The sequence below is a fragment of the Bombus pyrosoma genome, linkage group LG14 (genome assembly GCF_014825855.1).
Source record: "Bombus pyrosoma isolate SC7728 linkage group LG14, ASM1482585v1, whole genome shotgun sequence".
Classification (NCBI taxonomy): Eukaryota; Metazoa; Arthropoda; class Insecta; order Hymenoptera; family Apidae; genus Bombus; species Bombus pyrosoma.
In genome coordinates, this window is record NC_057783.1 from 811,706 (window position 1) to 831,052 (window position 19,347).

At 49.1% G+C, this 19,347-nt stretch overlaps 1 protein-coding gene across 14 annotated transcripts in view; it reads left to right on the forward strand.

The window, feature by feature from the left end:
- LOC122575235 (ephrin type-B receptor 1-B) overlaps positions 1–19,347 on the forward strand; it is a 94,751-nt gene that overhangs the window by 65,161 nt on the left and 10,243 nt on the right. For 3 of the 14 annotated variants that reach the window (XR_006319365.1, XM_043743927.1, XM_043743933.1), the window contains exons 5-16: positions 12,358–12,643; positions 12,773–13,309; positions 13,380–13,540; positions 13,616–13,880; positions 14,003–14,191; positions 14,352–14,463; positions 14,600–14,670; positions 15,231–15,248; positions 15,850–15,915; positions 17,040–17,216; positions 17,350–17,819; positions 18,161–18,498. Coding sequence is in view for 13 of the 14 variants with exons in the window: in XM_043743927.1 (XP_043599862.1) it covers positions 12,358–12,643; positions 12,773–13,309; positions 13,380–13,540; positions 13,616–13,880; positions 14,003–14,191; positions 14,352–14,463; positions 14,600–14,670; positions 15,231–15,248; positions 15,850–15,915; positions 17,040–17,216; positions 17,350–17,819; positions 18,161–18,498 (2,690 nt within the window). In the remaining variant the exon portion in view is untranslated. The remainder of the gene's footprint in view (positions 1–12,357; positions 12,644–12,772; positions 13,310–13,379; positions 13,541–13,615; positions 13,881–14,002; positions 14,192–14,351; positions 14,464–14,599; positions 14,671–15,230; positions 15,249–15,849; positions 15,916–17,039; positions 17,217–17,349; positions 17,820–18,160; positions 18,499–19,347) is intronic. The other 11 variants (XM_043743934.1, XM_043743938.1, XM_043743935.1 and 8 more) reach the window with 9 other exon arrangements.

The following is a 19,347-nucleotide window of genomic DNA, read 5'->3' on the forward strand; positions in this document are numbered from 1 at the left end:
TAGCGAGTCCGTTGCTCGCTGCAGAGTCGCCTGTGCAATTGAATTCGCCCGGGCCACCAACTTGCTGGATGGAAACGCGGCCGTTTCACCTCTAGCTACGCTCGTAACAGGAGTAATAAAATTTTCGTCGGTCGGGGAAATGCGCAGCCCCTAGCACGCTGACTCGAACCTCGCAGGCACGACGAAGGAAGAAACCACCTGCCCCAGTTGGATAGTCATCTCGACCGTTCGATGATCGATAAAGGTAGTCTTGGGAAATTTCGAAGCGGCACGCTACGAACGCGAAAGAAACGATCCATGGGCTACGTCGAGGACACTCGAGTTTTGGCGTATCCCGCGAGGAAGAGAGAGAGGAGGATTGCCAATTTGTCGAAGGGGTCTCGGCCGGTTGCGCTCTCGGTACCGGTTGGATTGGCACCGCGGTTCGACCCCCTCAAAAGAACCTTGCGCCACAACGAGATCCCTCGCAGCTATCGCGAGTATTGCCCGCACAAACACATCTTAACCGTCGGCACGTACTTTTAGCTGGAATCGATGATTCATCTCGTGGCATTGTTGCTCCGAAATGAGCACCGTGCTCCACCAGTTTTCCCTCGGAACGAGACACGCATACCAAAGTTCACGTGCCTCCTACGACAAGGAGGAACGCGAACTGACAGCAGGGGCGAAAGTCAATTTGGAAAACCTCGGCGTGTTCTGACTCGACGAAAGCTGAGGAAGGAACACGGAGGGTAGTGGGATACGTGTCGAACGGACGGCAGGAACGCAATCAACGGCACCCACGAGACACCCCTTCGATTTACTACCATCGCGTAATTTTGTCGGCTCTTGGGCCTTTTTCGTTTTACGTGCAAAGATTTTCGTCATTCTTCATCTCCGAGGAAACCCTTTGATTTCTATCGGAAGTCGATTCCCGGTCTTTGCGCCGGTAACGAAAATAACAAAACGTTCTTCCACGCTTTTTTAAGCTTTAACGCTTGAAATATCTCTGTACAATTTTATTTCGAAGATACGAATCGACGTGCAAATGACAAAGAGAATAAGGACCCGGAGAAGCTCCTCGACATTTTCACAAAGATATAAAATATCGTGGAAATACTTGCTACTTGCATGCCAACGTAAAGGTCGATTCACACGTTTCTACCACGACCAGGAAGCAGAAGTTTCGATACGCGTGATAAAATGACTGCGCCGTTGATAAAGTAGCCGTAATTCGATCCTAGGAAGGGAATGTGCTCGTTATCGCTGGTCCGCGTCGTCGCGCGATCATCCCATGCAGTTGCATATAATATCGCGCGATTTTATTGCGCCGAGAGCTACGAGCCACAGTGTCGATTACGCTACCGTGTGGTATAAAAACGTCTTCAATCGCAACGAGGAAAATTCAATCAACGACGTTAGCCGAACGGAGCGTCGAGGTGATCGATGAAACTCGAACGGTATTCCGTTTTGAATATTTCCTAAGTTATTCGATGGCACGCGCGTTTCGTACGTTGTCGCGTATTTCGATTGCCTAAAAACGCGTAAGTATCCGCGGTTCGTATCGTTGCCTGTTACTTTCAATTCGCCAGTGACGTGTCTATGCCATTGCTCGCCTGCTAGGAAGGACGCGTTGCCCCGGATCTAACGTAAAAAAGAAAAAGTTCCGTGGCTGGTAAAAGAGAGCGAAAGTACCGTTCGCGGTCGCACGTGTCTCTCCGTTCGTTCTTTTTCACGCTCTCCGTGGGACAGGTCCTCCTAATCCGCGGAGGGGTCATTTCCCAAAGAAAAATGTGGCGCTCGTTAAAATTATCTACGACACCGGAGAGGAAAGCAGTCTGAGTTAGAGAAATCGGGTGGAAAATAAAAAGTTGCAGCTGATAAGGCTCGCTACAGTACCGAATGGGGGAGAAAAAGAGGAAATGAGAGAGGCGAGAGAGCGAAGAGGAGCTGTGAACCGACAGTCGAATTAACTTCTCTAGGTATTTCGACCTTTGCTCGTTTTGTCATTGTCCCCGCGGATAAGGATCTACCGAGCTCGCGCACACCCTGCGTACATATATTTTTAGTCCTTTATGAGCGAGGGAGGAGGATGGCACGCACACGGAGAGCGTGTGCCCTCCGAGTGGTTCTATAAAATATGAGGGACATTAATATTCCGAGCCTGCCGAGAAGAGGTGGCGGATGGAAAGTGGGTAGAGCGGAAACCGGCAACGAGAATCCACCGAGGCAAAGTAGAAACTACTGTCCACTCGGTATTTCGAGAAACCCTGGCCTGCTTTCGCCGCCCCCTGTAATTGCTCTCTTCTTCGCACCTACGTACAGCACACGTTTTTCTCTCGTACGGCCGAGCCCTCGCTCTCGGCCGATTTTCTCGCGCGAACCCTGGAAATCGCAAGATGAGACTCCTCTTGTAGTCGATTTCGACTACGGACGACGAGCATTGCGAAGGCGCGAGAGTATAATACAGGTACATTCTGGTACACGGATATATACGGCGACGCTCCGACGGTTGTTTTGCCTAAATTCGCGCCTAAAATTATCCAACCTCGCCATTCATGCTACTGTACGAGACGGTGTCTCTGGCTCGTTGTGACGTAAATCCAGCGACTACACCGACGACGATCGTAAAAATTCATATTTTCACCAACACGACTAAATCGTGCAACGCAGAACGCCTTTGTTTCGTCCACCAGATATCTTATCGAGTACTTGGACTTACATCGTGGATTTTACTATGCTCTCTCGCTTGTTCCGACGCTTCTACGTTACGTTTGGGACCAGTAGCTTTTTCGAGTTTTTGAATCGCTCGTCTCACGTGCAAAAGTCTCGCCTCGGGATAAAGACACTTAAAAGTTACCGCGAGTTCGCGATTCGCAAGGACGTGATTCTCGTGGAAAAAATACGGCCACGGAAGGAAGAGCACCAGGGTGAACGTATAGCTCGGTTACATTGTATCTCGCGGTGGTCCTTGATCGCGATTGGACCAGACTCGAGCGAGATTGGATCTGCGAGTATCGATCATGCATCGGCCTGGGCTCCTCCATTCGAGTACTAATGGAAAGACTGGTATTCATGTGAACGGCCTTCGGGGCTTCTGCAGGCCGTTGCCTGCGCACGTCCGTCCTCTCCTTCTCTTCTTGCCATTTCTTACTTCTTTCCTCCTCCTATTTCCCCTTCTCTATTCTTTCGTCCCTTTTCCTCTTCAACCTCCCCTTCACCACCGCCTGCTCTTTCTTTTCTACTCGGTTCTCGCTGCTTTTCGTTCTCTTTGTCCGTCGTTCGCTCGCTTTCTCCTTCTCCTTCTCCTTCGCACGCCTCCAGATCCCCGTATATCTGTCATCTAGGCCGCGTCGTTAGAGGAGAAACTCTGTTTATTGACACGAGTCGTCGAGTGGCTCGTCGCGTTTCCTCTTCCCCTGCGCGTGTTCGTGAACGTGCCACGACAAACTGTGTGCACGGTTTAATGCGCTACCAGTTGAAATCTCGCCGGCGCCACGCGCGTCTTTCCACGAGAATTTCGTCCCGCGAGATCCAGCTGATAATGGATTCGAGCCAGACCGACGGGTAAAGACGACACCAAACAGGGTGGTGCCCTAGCTACCATCGATCATAGGCTGTGGACGCGTGTTGCCACAAAGTTTTCAAGTGAGACGCACCTTGTCGAAAATAAGCGAGCGTTCGGACACTTGCGAATAGCAACGTTATTCGCGGAAGTCTGACGGTATTGTTCGAGTCTTTGGAGAACCGAGTAAATTTTGATAACGCGAGAGAGATGCACGAAATTCCACGTAACAACGATCCCAAGGTTCGCAGGAGCGACGAAGATCCGTCAATCTTTAAACGCGCATGGTGTTGGGTGAATCCGAGAACCTCTGTTCTTCCTACGGCTTCGGGGTTCTACTTTATGTTATGGATTCTTCGAGCACCGTTATACTCTTCTGGCGGTAGTTTCCCGAGGGAGCTGCAATTTCCGTCCTTTCGTGGATACGAAAGTTTCACGGAACTCTTCGAGGAGATTAATTCGGAAATTTATCATTGCCGCGAAGAAAAGTCGCTGCTGACCACCGTTGCCAAGTTATTCCGCTGAAAAAAAAAAATAAAAGTTGCCCGCAACGATAGATTAAAATACTCACTCGCGCAAGTGACTAACGAGAATTTCCAATTCCGCGAGCTGTGTTTTTCTTTGCGTTCGTATCGCGCCTCTGTTCACGGCCCCTTGACCACGGAGATATCCTGGAGATTCTGAAGGGTGGATTCGATGTCGCGTGTCTTTATCCGAGTATTCTCCGAAATCCCGAATTCGACTCGCTTCAGATCGAGATATATCTTCTCCCTGCGTATGCAATAAATCCTCGTTACGTACTGCGTTCTGCATTGCGTTTTGCCTACCTTTGTATTTTCCACCGATGCATAAAAATTCGCGCTACGATTAACGCGATAACTGGTTTTTCTTCCTAACAATTACCGGTAATAGAAACGCATTTTTTCACGCTTTTACAAAGAAAACAGAGCGTAGCAATTATCGTCGATATTTTTGTTGTTTGAAGTACAGCGTTACTGTATCGAACGCAAAACAGCTACTTGTTATACTCGAGTTACTGCAAATCGGGTTACGAAGGGCATGCAGATACTTCATGGACAGTACGTTTTTGGACACACGGTGGAACATTCGTAGAACGAAAAACCAACTGGCTCTACTCCATTTTTCCAGTCGTGCTATCTCTACAAAGCTTATCTTGGCGGCGATCAAACAGGGTGCCGAGGCGGCATTATTTTTTTGGCCCGGTGTCCTCTTCCGTTTCCTCGGAGCGCGAACGCGACACGGGGTGCTCGAGCCCTCGTGAAATTCCTAATTAAGATTCGGGAGACGAAACCCGGGTGAGAGAAGCGAGAAGACCCTCTTCTGCCACGCCGTGTCCCGGCTTCTCTTCTCTCCTCTCCTCTCCTCTCTGTTCGCCTCTCTCGTTGCCTTTCTTCCTAGGTGAGAAAGCATAGCCGCGGGCCATTGTGACTGGAGCGTACCCCTCGGTCGTTACCCACATTGTTCCATTGTTGGATTATCATAAACACAGTTTCATTATTGCGATAAAGATGGCACGTAGCCCGAGAGCGTAGCGTCGAACGAGCCAGGAGAAACGCCACCCCCGGGGAAAAGCGAACTCGGAAACTCAATTTCTCTGGCCAGGAAAAGGGATGGCCGCGTCGCGCACCCGCTCATCTCCGCTCATCTCCGCCTCGACGTTGCACACTGTTTCAGAACGGGGAAAAGATTGTAATTTCGATCATTTTCTATTACCGTGAACGGTGCGCGATCGGTTTCTTTTTCTTTCAAGTTTCTAAATCGTTAAAGAATTTTAAGCATTTGTTCACGGCATACGACTGGCGCCACACGTGGTTGCAAGACGCGGCATCGTTCGCGGGCTAAACAACTGTGAAAATATTTGACCGGGGAGAGAGTCGGCCGAGGAAACGCACGATTAGCCGGGAAATCGTATTTTTAATTTAATAATCTGGACGACTCGTCTGCGGGAGATACAGGGATCCGACGAGCGGCATCCTCCAGCCCCCCTTATATTCGGTCAGAAGAGGCGGAAGGGAGTACGCGCGTCGATATTTCCCCGAATCGAAAGGCAATTCCGATAAAATAACTGCGGGCGTGAAAGGTCGCGAAAGGAAGAGGGGGAAACGAGCTCTCGAACACAATGGTCGTAGGAAAGCCGTTCGCCGGCAGGTGAAGATCGTTTTGCCGCGTACCATCTGGACGACCATTGTACGGGCTCGTGTATCGACGTGTTCCGAGGACTCGATTATTATCCAAATATCGTGTCCATCGGCGGAACCGCAGTCGGCGACGATGCTAAAAACCAGTTCAAATGGCTAACGAGACTTCGATCGAGGCTCTCGCCGGCATGCAACCCACCGTGTAACTTGACCAAAAAATTGCTCGCCGCTTAGGCGTAGTGGGCTGCGAAGACTGCACGTCGACGTGTCTCGTCCACTTTATTGGGATCCTTTGCGGACCCGTAAATTTTAATCAACGCATAGTTCACCTCTCGCGTCGCCTCTACGTTAGTCTACGTGTCTGCGTGTACGCGGGCATCGATCTGTACGGGCTACCGAAATTCCTCGACTATTTCTAAACAGTCACCGAAAGTCCGTTATAGCTGACTTTGGTGGAAAGCGAAGCGTAGACGAACCGAAGGACGATGTCCCGTTAAATTTTGCGTAGTCGCGGAACGCGCAGGTCTCGTTCGGATATCGGTGCCGCGCGACTGCACTGGAGGGCGTCAGATGCGCCTCATTCGTGTGCACGTTCCCTGTCACGACGAGTAATTGAGTATATAATGGATTCCTGCGACTGCGATACGTCAAACTGACAGGTCCAGGGGCGTGTGTCGAGGGCTCCGGCCGACCAGGTCCTTCGATATTAAAGCCAAACCCCCTCGGCCTCACCCTCCTCCAGCTAATTCGTGACGATTTTACGAAGCCGCTATTTTTCTTCCTTTTCTCTCGTTCCAGTCTGAAGGACGGAGAGAACAAACGAACGCAACGAGACGCGAATCTTTCATCTCTTTCCTTCTCTGCGTTCCCTTTCCTCCCTCTTACGAATTAGCATAAGATCGGTTCCACTCGCGCGCATCCCCCAACCGCATCAGGCAGCGGCGAGGGTTGAGATCGAACAGGAAGAGAAAAATTACATCGAGTATGCAGAACGATCGAAGCCGGCGGATCCGCAATTTTACCCCACGTTCGATCGCCGGCTCGTTGCAGCGAGCCCATAACCCGACGTGCCGGCTCGTCTGCTTCACGATCATTGCCCGGCTACGCCCCTTACGCGCCGACACTCGTCAGCCAACTCGAAATAGCACCGGGATATCGCTCGGTGTATCTTTGGACCAGACTCCATTCACACTCTCCAACTCCACGCAACTCGCGCGTTGGATGTTCGCGAGTCTCTCGTTCTTGTTGTCGGTCCTTTTATTGCCGCGGCCTGCGTGGCTGGCTGTTTGTCGGCTGACCGAGGTTTCCCGACGTCGGAGTAAATCGCGTTCCCCAGCGTCGCGTACGTTTTCGGCGACCAACGTTGTTACGCAAAGAACGATGACTCGCGAATGGCTGCGGAATTCGCTCCAAAGTCGTAGATATCGTAGTAGAAGCAACTCAGCAGGTCAAGGTTCCGGCGTACACCGGACCGCGAATTTTTATACAAATTCGTACTTTTGTATAGAAGTTCGTAATCGATATGCAACGATGAACGACCGAATGAAATACGATAAAACTGTTTCGCTGGTTGAATTCGTCAATCTGTACACGAGTTGCTATTATCCGAACCAAAATGAATAGGTAAGCGAGAAAAATGTACGATCCTCCGACGAGGTCGGATAAATGAGGTTTCACTGTACGCGTTATATTCGTGTCCAAGTACGCACGAGCCAAGTAGCGTACATCTTCGCAAGAAGCGAGATAAGAAGCGAGAGACGAGTTCAGAGTCGACCAAGCTCTTTCAAAGAAGCTTGGAAATACACGGGCCACCCCGTACGGTCGAGTTTTCAGACCCCCACGTGACCGAGCAGCCCTCCTCGTTACAGCGTGACGTGCCGTCTCGTCAGGGGCGACGGTCATTGGCGCGTTCAGCCCTTCCGACACGCGACACCGACGACACGCCGAGTTAACTCGAAATATTACGACGCCAGTTAGGCTCATTACGGATGGATGGCTATCGATGGACACGAGTCGTCGTCGTCGTCGTCGTCGTCGTCGCCGTCGTCGCCGCTGATACCCTACCGCGAGACAACCGCCGAATTCCCTCGGCGACGAGTTTCAAATAGGAATTCTTCTCCGTTTTCCGAGTGCCGCGAAAATACGGGGCGAGGTCAGAATCGTTTCTCGTGGAACGCGATAAACCTGGGGATCTAGCGTCGTCCTTGGACGATCTAAACGCCTCGTTCGAAGGTCCGGTGGTAACCGTCGTCAGTTTCGTCGCGGAAGTTGGCGCGATTGTCGGCGATTTTTCCACGCGACGAATCGAAATACCGACATCGGCGCGGTATAATCGAATTTTCGCAGAAACCTCGCCGTCAGGAGTCGATTTCCCGATCATAAATCCGACGGCTGAAAATTGCTTCGCAACGCTCCGATGCCGAGAGAGAGAACGATTTGTCCTATTTCGTGATCCCCCGACGAATAATCCAGGAATAAATTCTCATCCGATCGTTTCTTTACCCTCTTCTCGCCACGATATTTTCTCCCTTTTCCGCGTAACGCAGCCATCGAAAGAGAAATCTCAGTTAACGCCCGAGACCCATGGAAATGCTGCTTAAATGGTGTTTCCACGCGCTTTCCCCATGCCGAGGCGCCGCCGTATCGGACCGAGGGTGCCGAATAAACGGCTACATAAAGTTCAGGATTGCCGTGCAACCACCCTCGCACCATACGGAGGGTGGTCAGCTCTTTCGGTCACACATATGTGCACTTGCTCCAGCACGACCCTCTTTCATCTCATCGTATCGAATACCTCTACCGCTTCTTTAAACGGAGGAACGAGAAACTTCTCGCCCAGTCATTTTCCCGTTAAGCGAATCCTCTCGGAAATCAAACCGATCAAACCTACTTTTTGTTCGTTTCCTGATTTCGTTACGTACCGAGGTTCGATAAATAACCTCGTCTTGCTACGGTGTTAATGAAATTTGCTGAAAATGTTTTGTACAAAGTACACGATATATTCGGGAAAAGTTTCCTTAAGCGTGCAAATACTTGAAGCGCGTTCTATCTAAGCGAGAGAATCTTTGTCTTAGCAGCCTGAACGTGGTTCGCGATGGTCGTCGATTTCGCAAGAAACGATTTCGCAAAAAACGATTTCGCATCGACGATAGACGCGCAAGCTGTTCGATCGTATTTCCGCCGGCGCAACTTGCCCTCCAGTTAATTTAACTTTCGCGATTCCGTGGACCGTGTTACTCGTGGCCCGCGGTAACGCGCGTTCCTATGGAACAGCCGGTAGAATGTGATGCACGTAGCACGAGCAAGAGAGTAGTACGTGCGCCCGGTTGCAGGCAGCCCCAAGGGCGAGGGACGATGGTCGGGAACGAGAGCCCGATATATATTAAGATCCACAAACCTTCCGCTAGACTGAAAGTTCGTCCACCCCCCCCCCTCCCGCCCCCACGCAACCCCCTAAGTCTTCTCTCTAACTCCTTTTGCCCCGCTCGACCGGAGCTACACCATCGGAATTGCGATTATGGTGGCAATATTACGGTTCACCGAGGGAGAGAGGAACCGTTTCGTTCCTAGAGCTACGTAGCCACGGAATAAGGAAGGAACGAACAGACGGAGAAGGCTTCCTCTGCCCCTTCGTCTGTCCGCAAGATTCCCTCTTCCAACAACTCGTACTACGAGCCGCTCGCTCGCAGAGCTTATTGGCTTTATTTCGAAACCGGCAGTTCATATCTATTTACTGGCGCAGGGTGATCCACGAGGAAATAGAAAACGGCGAGTGACTCGACGAGACTGGTCTGCCTGCTGTGGCCAGGGATGCTCGTACTCCCCGACAAATCGATAGCTTAATGCCTCGTTCGTGTAACGTGCGTTACACTTTATTGGCGACGACTGAGTTCCATCGTTCTCCGTGAACAAGAACGCGGGATTCCTCCGACGAACGAATAACAACGCGGAACGAAACTTTTTCCCCTATTTTATTCGCCGAGTAAGATTCTTTCTCGGGTCAACGTCCCTTCTGACGTTCTCCTAATTTAATTCTCTTCTATCGATCCCGTTGTATTTTATTTATTGTTACGCTAGCGATGCTCGAGCCTCGGCGTTACGTCACGCGAACTATGTAAATCAAAGGTTATCGACTCTGCGACTCTATTCGTGCGAAAAATTCCCCGTTTCCTACAGAGTAGCTGATTTTCCCGTCGATAGGTAATCGTCTCTTGATCGAAGGAATTAGCGATTGGAAACCGACGAGATCGATCGGACGTAGCGCGCGTCGACGGTCGTCGGGAACGACCGCGTCGACATAATTTCCGAGCGAATTAGCGATCATCGATCGACGCGGCGCGGTGAAGCGTGGCGATAGTATTTTTCCGGTGGACGTAGACCGAGCGTTCGGGTTAGAGCAAATATCATCCCGGCCATTCATACGCACGCAGCAATTAAAACCAACGAGTGGAATATATTTGGCTGCCGTGTTCCCACCGAATTCGCATTTCCCTCCAGATCAACTCGCATCGCGATCATTCTCCGACGAATCTTCCTTTATCTCGACCGATTTCGGAAACAACATCTTGGATACAAAGTGGATTCGTGTCGCGACGGTCGATCGTTTTCGGCTAATTGAGAGGCGCTGCTCGCGATCCGACAAATTCGCCGTTTCATCCGATAAAGAGCGGCACGCTAACGTATCCGAGCCGCGAAACGCGTTAAGTGGCGTAATTAATTTCGCTTGGAATCTCGCCATCGTACCGCACGGCAAGACAGATTAAAGAAGTAGCTTGGACGTTGATATACCATTCGGCCTCTCTCTCGGTTTCTCCTTCGCCGCTCGTTCTCTTTTTCTCTGATTCCCGTGGCGATGAATAATTTCGGGGAAGAATCGTGCCGTCGGGAAATCCGGCTCGCCGAAAAATCGTAGCGGCGCGGCGCGTTGAAAAGAGGACGTCTCGGCGGGACTCAATTAAATTCCGCGGGCGTTAACGACGCGCGTACACTCTGTCTTTTTTCGGTTCGCGGCAGCCTCTGGAAGCCTCCGACGAAAGAACGGAATGAAAGCGGTTGCTGAGAGACGAAGAGGGATGAAGAAGGAGAAATAGAGGGAGAATGAAATGGGCGGGGGGTGGGGGGGGGAGCAGAATTTACCGTGCTAACGCAATTTCCCAGGCGATAAAGCTGCCGCGTAGGCGTCGAAATAACATCTCTACGACTTTTCTTCGTTCCTCTAATAGTGTTCGCGCCGTGCGATATTACCTGACGCCCTCTGCCTCTTATCGACGCCTTCGCCGAGAATATAACATTGGGTCGAGCGAATGCCGGTCAAAGTCGTTTCGTTTCTTAGGTAATTGCGATCGGCGCGTGATCCTTTAAACGCGTTCGTTAACGACCACGCAACGAACCGCCATGACTTTCCTGATCGCCGCACGCTGACCAGAGATGAAAGAATCAGTCCTTCGTCTCGTCCATCTACCGAAACGAAATCGTTTTTTTTCCCCCCTTGGTCCCTGCTCGTCATCTTTCCCCGTAATAATCTCTTTGTGCTACTGAGTAACCGTACGGCTGAATTTATTGCGGCCTCCCTGCCGGAAACACGTCCGCAAGAAAATCTTCTGGGTAAGAAGCCTGATCTTCTCGATCTACCGTTTTTTGTCCCTTCTTACCTACGTAGCCTTTCCTCCGCGCGAGAGACCGAGTATCGAAAGAGAAGGAGAGAATAGTCGAGGATGAAGAGAATCGTCTGTCGACGAGGAGAAGGACGACTACGAAGACGACGACGACAACGACAACGACAACGACGACGACAACGACAACGACAACGACGACGACGACGACGACGACGATGGCGACGACGGCGGGTCCTTCTTGCCCGGCCGGAACTTTTTGCGGTCTCTCTCGGGACGAGCCCAAGCCGAGGGGGGCAATAAAACTAATGGTAACGCGCGCCGGTAATTCCTTGCGGTCTGTTTGTCGCAAGTCGACGACCTGGCCTCTCCGCCTCGTCATTTGCCGAGGGAGGATACCGCGTTCAACATCGACGGACAAGTGGTTCCTCGGATCGGACATGGACCAGCGTGAACCTCCTCTCCCTTTCTCTCTTTTTCGCTCATCGCTGTCTATCGATCGAGCCGATAGAGATCGGACAGAGCGTCTCTATCCGACGACTCTCCCTTCTACCGCGAGAATAAATCTGTCCAGGCTGCTGGACGCGCTGGGGCTGCTGGCTCTTTGTCGTCTGACTCGAATTCTTCGCAACTTCCGTAATCCGTTTTCGTTGTTTCTGTAAATTCTCATCGAGGCGGTCGAAACGAGCAGAGGGAAAGAAGCTGGAGACGCGTAAAGAACGCGGAGGGACCCGCACGCGGAGATAGCTCCGACCGGGGGTCCCCAGCAAAGCTGATTTCGTTAGATGCTGACTCGGTGAAATCTCGCGTAATCCGAACGCAAACACCCGAGTCTCTTTTCGACGAGGATCCCGAAAGGGGATCCATGCGGCGTCTCGCGTTATTTAAACAGCGTTTATCTTATCGAGGTTCGCCCGGACGCACGCGTGGGTCAAACACCTGGCGAATAAAATATGTCCCCGGTGTGTGTATGTGTTCTCTCGTTAATGGTTAATCGGATCGTGCAGAATTAAGATCGTCCCGTGCTCTCGTTTGATTACAGTGGGTGGAAGAGTCGTTCACGAACTTCGACAAGGGCATCAATTGGCGGAGTTACGTCGTCTGCGACGTAGCGTACAACAACGTGAACAATTGGCTATGGACGCCGTTCATCGAGAGGGGACCGGCGAACCGCATGTACATAGAAATACAATTCACGACTCGTGACTGCTCGTTGTTCCCCGGAAACGCGCTCAGTTGCAAAGAAACTTTCAGTCTACTTTACTACGAGTTCGACGTGGCTACCAAGGAACCGCCACCGTGGGAAACGGATAGTTACAAGTTGATCGGTAAGCTTGCCAAACGTGTTTCTCGGCTTCGCGATTCGGAAACTTTTCCGTATAGTACAGGCCGTGTAAAATTGTCGGAATTTAGCCGTTGTTCGAGTCGCGAGACGAAACCGACCGTTTGATCCACAGGACGCATCGCTGCTGGCGAGGGAAGGTTCAACACTAACACCGGGGTGGTGATAAACACGGAGGTCAAGTCCATTCCAGTGACGAAGAAGGGCGTGTACTTCGCGTTCCGCGACCAAGGAGCTTGCATCTCCATTTTGGCCATTAAAGTCTACTACATCAGCTGTCCGGAGATCTCCGTGAACTTTGCACACTTCCCGGCAACGCCAACGGGCCGCGAAGTCGCGTTGATCGAACAAACGATCGGCACTTGCGTGGACAACGCGGTGGTCATCGAACAGCCAACCTTCCTCTGCAAAGGAGATGGCAAATGGTACCTGCCTAACGGTGGATGTCACTGCAAACCTGGCTATCAGGCTGACGTCGAGAAGCAAGCGTGCACCGAGTGCGCGATCGGTAAATTCAAACACGAAGCTGGGTCGCACAGTTGCGAAGCTTGTCCGGCTCACAGCAAATCCTCCGATTACGGATTCACCGAATGTCGATGCAACACCGGTTATTTTAGGGCCGAGAAAGATCCGAAGAAAATGCCTTGTACACGTGAGTTTCTTAACTTTGTACCGTTGACCCTTCCCGATCGAGGATGTTTTATCAATTTGCACGTTTATAGAACCACCGTCGGCGCCGCAAAATTTGACGGTGAACTTCGTTGACCAGTCTACTGTGATTCTGTCGTGGAATGCGCCGCACATGCTGGGCGGCAGAACAGATACGACTTACAGGGTGGTCTGCGATGCCTGTAGTATGGGCGTCAAATACATTCCCAACACCGTGAGTATCTTGATCGTTCTCGTTTTCACGCGAACGATGAAACGCGCGTTAATTCGACTGGTTTCGGTCAAACAGGAAGTTTTCAACGACACGAAGATCACGATAACGGGTCTAAACGCGGTGACCACGTATCGATTCCAAGTATTTGCCGAGAACGGTGTATCGGCGTTGGCTGGAAAATCCGAGTACGTGGACATCACCGTCACCACAGAAGCTAGCGTGCCTAGTTTGGTGAGCAACGTCAGGATTACCAGCGTGAAGAGTTCGGAACTGAGCATTAGTTGGGACGCTCCGGTAACCGAGGTCGGCGGAGACAGCGATCTGGTCGAAAGATACGAAGGTAAAGTTGCTTGATCCCTAAAGTGCGGATATATAACTTTAACGACACGTTCGTCAACCTAACGTGCAACTATAAATACGTACGAATTAATTAATCGTTGATCTTGCGTGATCTCGTTTCAGTGAGGTGTTATCCGCGATACGACGATGCTACCAACGCCACGGTTATACAAACTTCCGAGTTATCCGCGACGTTCAAAGGCCTAAAACCATCGACGGACTACGCGATACAAGTACGAGCGAAGACCACGCGAGGCTGGGGCGAATATACGCCCATAGTTTATAAAAAGACGCCTCATGCTATGGGACTAGGTGATTATTAGGATTAGTTGTATCGCGCGTTGCCTCCCAATGAATGAACCACCCATTTTTTCAGTCGACATTTTAGTCAGCGGTTTTAACGTTACGACGACGCAGCGTACATAATTAAAGCGTAGTTTCTTAATGGGGCATGTTTATTCGTCTTTCGCAGACTACGTCGGGGAAGATGACAATATGCAAGTAAGGATCATAGCGGGAGCTATCGTTGCTGTGGTAGTCCTTCTGGTGATCATCATTATCATGACCGTTCTGATCTTGAGAAGGTAAACGAATTGTTTCTAACGTTAAGTAGTACATTAATCAAAGACGATACGGAATAAAATCATTGTCCAAGCATTTACTTTACATTTTACGGCGTTTCATTTGACTCTGATCTGATGTAGTATAATTTCGATGCAGCAGGGCCTCGGACGAATGCAACAAGAAACAGCCCAGTGACTGCGATACCCTGGAGTATAGAAACGGCGAAGGTACGTTTGTCCGATGCCGACAGGCTTCGATTCTCTTTTCTTTATAAATTCATTATCGCTATAACCCCTGTCACTTTTATAGTTGTTTCACTACGCCCTCGTGTCTTGTGACTAATATTTTTGGATCACCACCCCCCCGTTAGATCCAGCAAGTATCGACCCCAGCCCCATCAATGTATACAATAACCCAGTGATTTATGTCTTGTCGCTGAACACCCAATACTTTAGAAGTACTTCTTCACTATCTCTCTCTGACGAAAGAAAGATTATTGAAAAGTGGTTCGTTTAAAGAAAAGAAAAGAAAACAGAAAAAAGCGCGAAGGAAAAGTTATTCAAGTCCGAGAACGGCTTCAGGCCAGCGAGTTAAAAAGAATGAGAGACGATCGCTTACGAGCAAAATTCATACCGATCTGGCCCGCAACCTATGTGCCATTATTCTAACAAAATTCTTTCGATTCTTTCTTTTCATGTGCGATCCCCCTAATCTATCGAACCTGCCTCCATGAAAAATCCATGAAAAAATCCAATGAAACAATGTACACAATCGCCTGCTACTACAGGACTAGTTGTGACCTACAGTAAGTCTTCTCCAACACCTCAAATTTTTTTTCTAGGAACTCGGTTTTGCGTAGTTATCTTTGCACCCCCTTGTACACGCATCTCTTTGATGCGTTCTAAATTTTTTACACACGGGCACGCACCATCTTCTTGCTCGCTCCTCCGTCGAACAGACGAGCGCGATATCAGCTTCACGTACATACCAAGTACCCTTCGAAGATGTGCGTGTACGTGCTTTTCATGCTTGCGTCATACAGTGTGCATCTACGTTCTGCATGCGTATGTTGTTAGTTGTGTTATCGTTGGCACTGCACTTGTTTCATTTGCGGTATGTTGTTTTATATATTTTCTCCCCTTCCTTTTTTGTTTTTTATTTACACGCGAGAATTTATACGCGTGCAACTATCGAAGAAGCCGAAGACAAGAACGCACGAAGATCAAGCAAGCGCGAATTAAACGCGTTTCCTATCTTTTTTTTTTTCTCTTTTTTTTTTTTCAAATTCTTTCTCGAGTCGTTGCCTCTGTTCGCTCGCGTCATTAAAACTCTGCTCATCGTACATCCTTCGCTTCTTTTTGTTTGCTGTTTGTCAATTAGTGTGTTGGTTGTTGTGTTGTTCACAGTGCACTGCAAAATGGACAGTTCACCGATTGTGACAACCCACACCAACAACAAGAGCAAGTCCTCGCGTAAGTCCTTAATCAGCCCGAGTAAAATTTCGTCGAAATCGTTGAATCCGGAGGGGACGCGTCGACGCAAACCACTCTCGTGATCCACAGAGTCTTCGAAACACTTTACACTCGTTCAAACTGGAACACACCACACATTGCCCTTTTCTTTTTTTCGCTCGTGTACCATCGTCCGAAAATCTTTCCTTTCTACCTCTGCTTTTATCTCTTTCTCTCTCTCTCTCTTTTTTCTCTTTGTCTCTTTATCTTTCCCTTTTCGTTTCTTTTTGTCGTTCCCTTAAGTTTTAAGTAGACGAGAAGCACGAAAAGAAAGCATGAGATTCCTTTATTCTCTTAAACGTGTTACCAATTTGCATCGTGTTCTTTTGTATCTCTTGCATCGTTCCATTTTTTCAGCCAGTCGCCGAGATCTTTCCCAATCGTGTGTATAAAACGTTCTGTGCGTTGACGTGTGCGAAATACTGGCATGTTTCGGTGGAACTCGAATTAATTTGCCTCGCAGAGTTAGCGAGCCGTCGCAGATGCATTCGCGGATGTAAATTAACAGGCGACGAAGTAATTCGATTCGACCGGAGCATCCTCCGCGCTCCGTACTACGACTAACGTCATTCAATCTGATGCATCGTAATTGAAATCATTTGGCGTATTAGGCATGCGAGGATTTCTACGCTAGCATGAAAGTTATTTAGCGCGCGATTTTTCAGTTTTCTTCGTTCCGTTTTTAGATCTTTTTATACATAGTGGTATAATTAGTGAATTATTTCGTTGCCCTTTACTTTGTTAGTGAAAGCAAATATTTTCCTTTATATCGGAATTATTATAATAGAAAGTATTTATTATACGATGGAAAATTGTGTCAAGTATAAATATTTAAAGATAAGGCTATAGAGAGCTGCAAAAACTAATAAACACACGGTTTCAGCCTTTTTTTTTTATATATATATATATACATTGAACATGTCTAATTTTGTTTAAAGAGGAAGGGTGTGTGAGTGTTTTCACGGGATAATACGGTTGACAGTCACGGAGCGAACGTTGTCACTCTCGCGCTCCGAGATTCCGTCAAAATTTAACACACCGGCCCTCGTGTTAATATAATGAACTCTGTTTTGGTGACGTTGCAGTGACCACGCCGCTGTTCACACCTGCAGTGGGAGTTGCTGCCGCGAGTGCAGGAGGTGCTGGTGGCGGAGGTGCAAGGAGTTACGTCGATCCTCATACTTACGAAGATCCGAATCAAGCTGTGAGAGAATTCGCCCGAGAAATCGACGCAGGATACATTACGATAGAAGCTATCATAGGTATATAAATATCCTTTTCGTGTCTTTTGAAACGTTAAATACGTTCTTCAAACACCTAGCATCTCGCATCTCGCAGGTTAATTTTTCCAGATATTTTGTTAACAAGTTTCTCTCGTTTCTCGTTAACGAACAGGTGGTGGGGAATTTGGCGACGTTTGTCGAGGAAAATTAAAACTACCGCCAGACGGTCGAACGGAGATCGACGTCGCGATCAAGACTTTGAAGCCAGGCTCCGCGGACAAAGCTCGCAACGACTTCCTCACTGAAGCCTCCATCATGGGTCAGTTCGAGCATCCGAACGTGATATTCCTGCAAGGTGTCGTAACCAAGAGCAATCCAGTGATGATCATCACGGAGTTCATGGAGAACGGTAGCCTGGACACTTTCCTGCGTGCGAACGACGGCAAGTTCCAGGTGCTGCAGCTTGTGGGCATGCTTCGCGGTATCGCGAGCGGCATGCAGTATCTTGCTGAAATGAACTACGTACATCGAGATCTCGCGGCGAGGAACGTGCTCGTGAATGCTGCCCTCGTCTGCAAGATCGCCGATTTCGGGCTTAGCCGAGAGATCGAAAGCGCCACGGAAGGAGCGTACACGACCAGGGTAAGTAGTCAGCTCGCAGAAGACTGTTGCTCGTGTTATGGTACAACTGCATTTATCTGAAGATCTGTTTAGTAACGATCGCCTTAATGTTGTAACGTTTAACGAAATTAGTGGTGAAAATGTAGTCAAAGTGTTTCGGTCGAGGTAAATTTTATAGGCTTGTAGTAACGCGGAAGAACGGCGAGATACTTCGGAACCGTTTGCTAGACCGAAGAATTCGGATAAACGAAGTTGTATCGTATCGATGTGTTACTCCTTTTCTTTGACGAGACGCGGTCTCGTCGATGGAACCGAGACTTTCAAATATCGAATCTTGAAAGACTGTTTACTCCGGCAAAAAGGGTGGAAAGATCCCGGTACGATGGACAGCTCCGGAAGCGATAGCGTTCCGAAAGTTCACCAGCGCTTCCGACGTATGGAGCATGGGCATCGTTTGTTGGGAGGTGATGTCCTACGGCGAAAGACCGTACTGGAACTGGTCTAATCAGGATGTGATAAAGTCGATCGAGAAAGGATACAGGCTTCCAGCACCGATGGATTGTCCGGAAGCGATCTATCAGCTGATGCTCGATTGCTGGCAGAAGGAACGAACCCATCGTCCTACCTTTGCCAATCTCACTCAAACCTTGGACAAATTGATACGAAGCCCGGACACGCTGCGGAAAATCGCCCAGAACAGGTAACAATTTTCATACCATTCGAGGGAATACGAATTTCTCCGCGGCTCGCGTACCTATATGTCACTGGCGCGCTATTATTCACGTGTTCGATCTATCGGGATTACCATTCGCAGGAGAAGTAACCGAGAAAACTTGCGTTTCCGACTAACGTAGTACGAACGGTGCAAAAAAACCTGTCGTGTCGTTGCTTTCATCGTACGAACAATTCGGTAGGCTCCGTGAGATAATTAATCCAACGCGATACTAGATATTCTTGGGAACGCGTTTGGCATCAGGGGCCTGCACCACCGAATTGTTCTTTCATCATCTCTTAACACGAATCATGCCGCATGCTACGCGAATCACACTTCGTGTCCATAAATTAATTTCTCTCGACAGCCAAACGTTTTTTCCGTTCTATCGCTGAATACTGTAAGAAGCTCACATGCTCTGCGCTCTTCACGTACGCTGTTAGACTGGGCTTTGATGTTGTCGCTCATCCGTAATAGGATGTTACCGCCTAAACGATGAATATTGGCCGTCCAGGAATAATCACGAATGTGTGTGTGTCTACTCGACAGAGAGAGATTCTTGTGCACGTCTATGCTCGAGGCGCCGTTAATACCTCGACCTGATTGGCATTACTGGAAACGGGCATATTGTACTGGACTGATCTTTTTCGCACCTTTTAGTTCGTGACGTCTGACATTTTCATTCAAAGCTACTCATTCGTTTCTGTTATTTTCTTATAGTTCTATTTTTTATATATATATATATACATATGTATACTTTTGTTTTCTTTTTTTTTTTATATTTTTTTTTTTTTTTGTACATTTCCCGTAGCTCAAAGTCGTCAAAATTGATTTTGT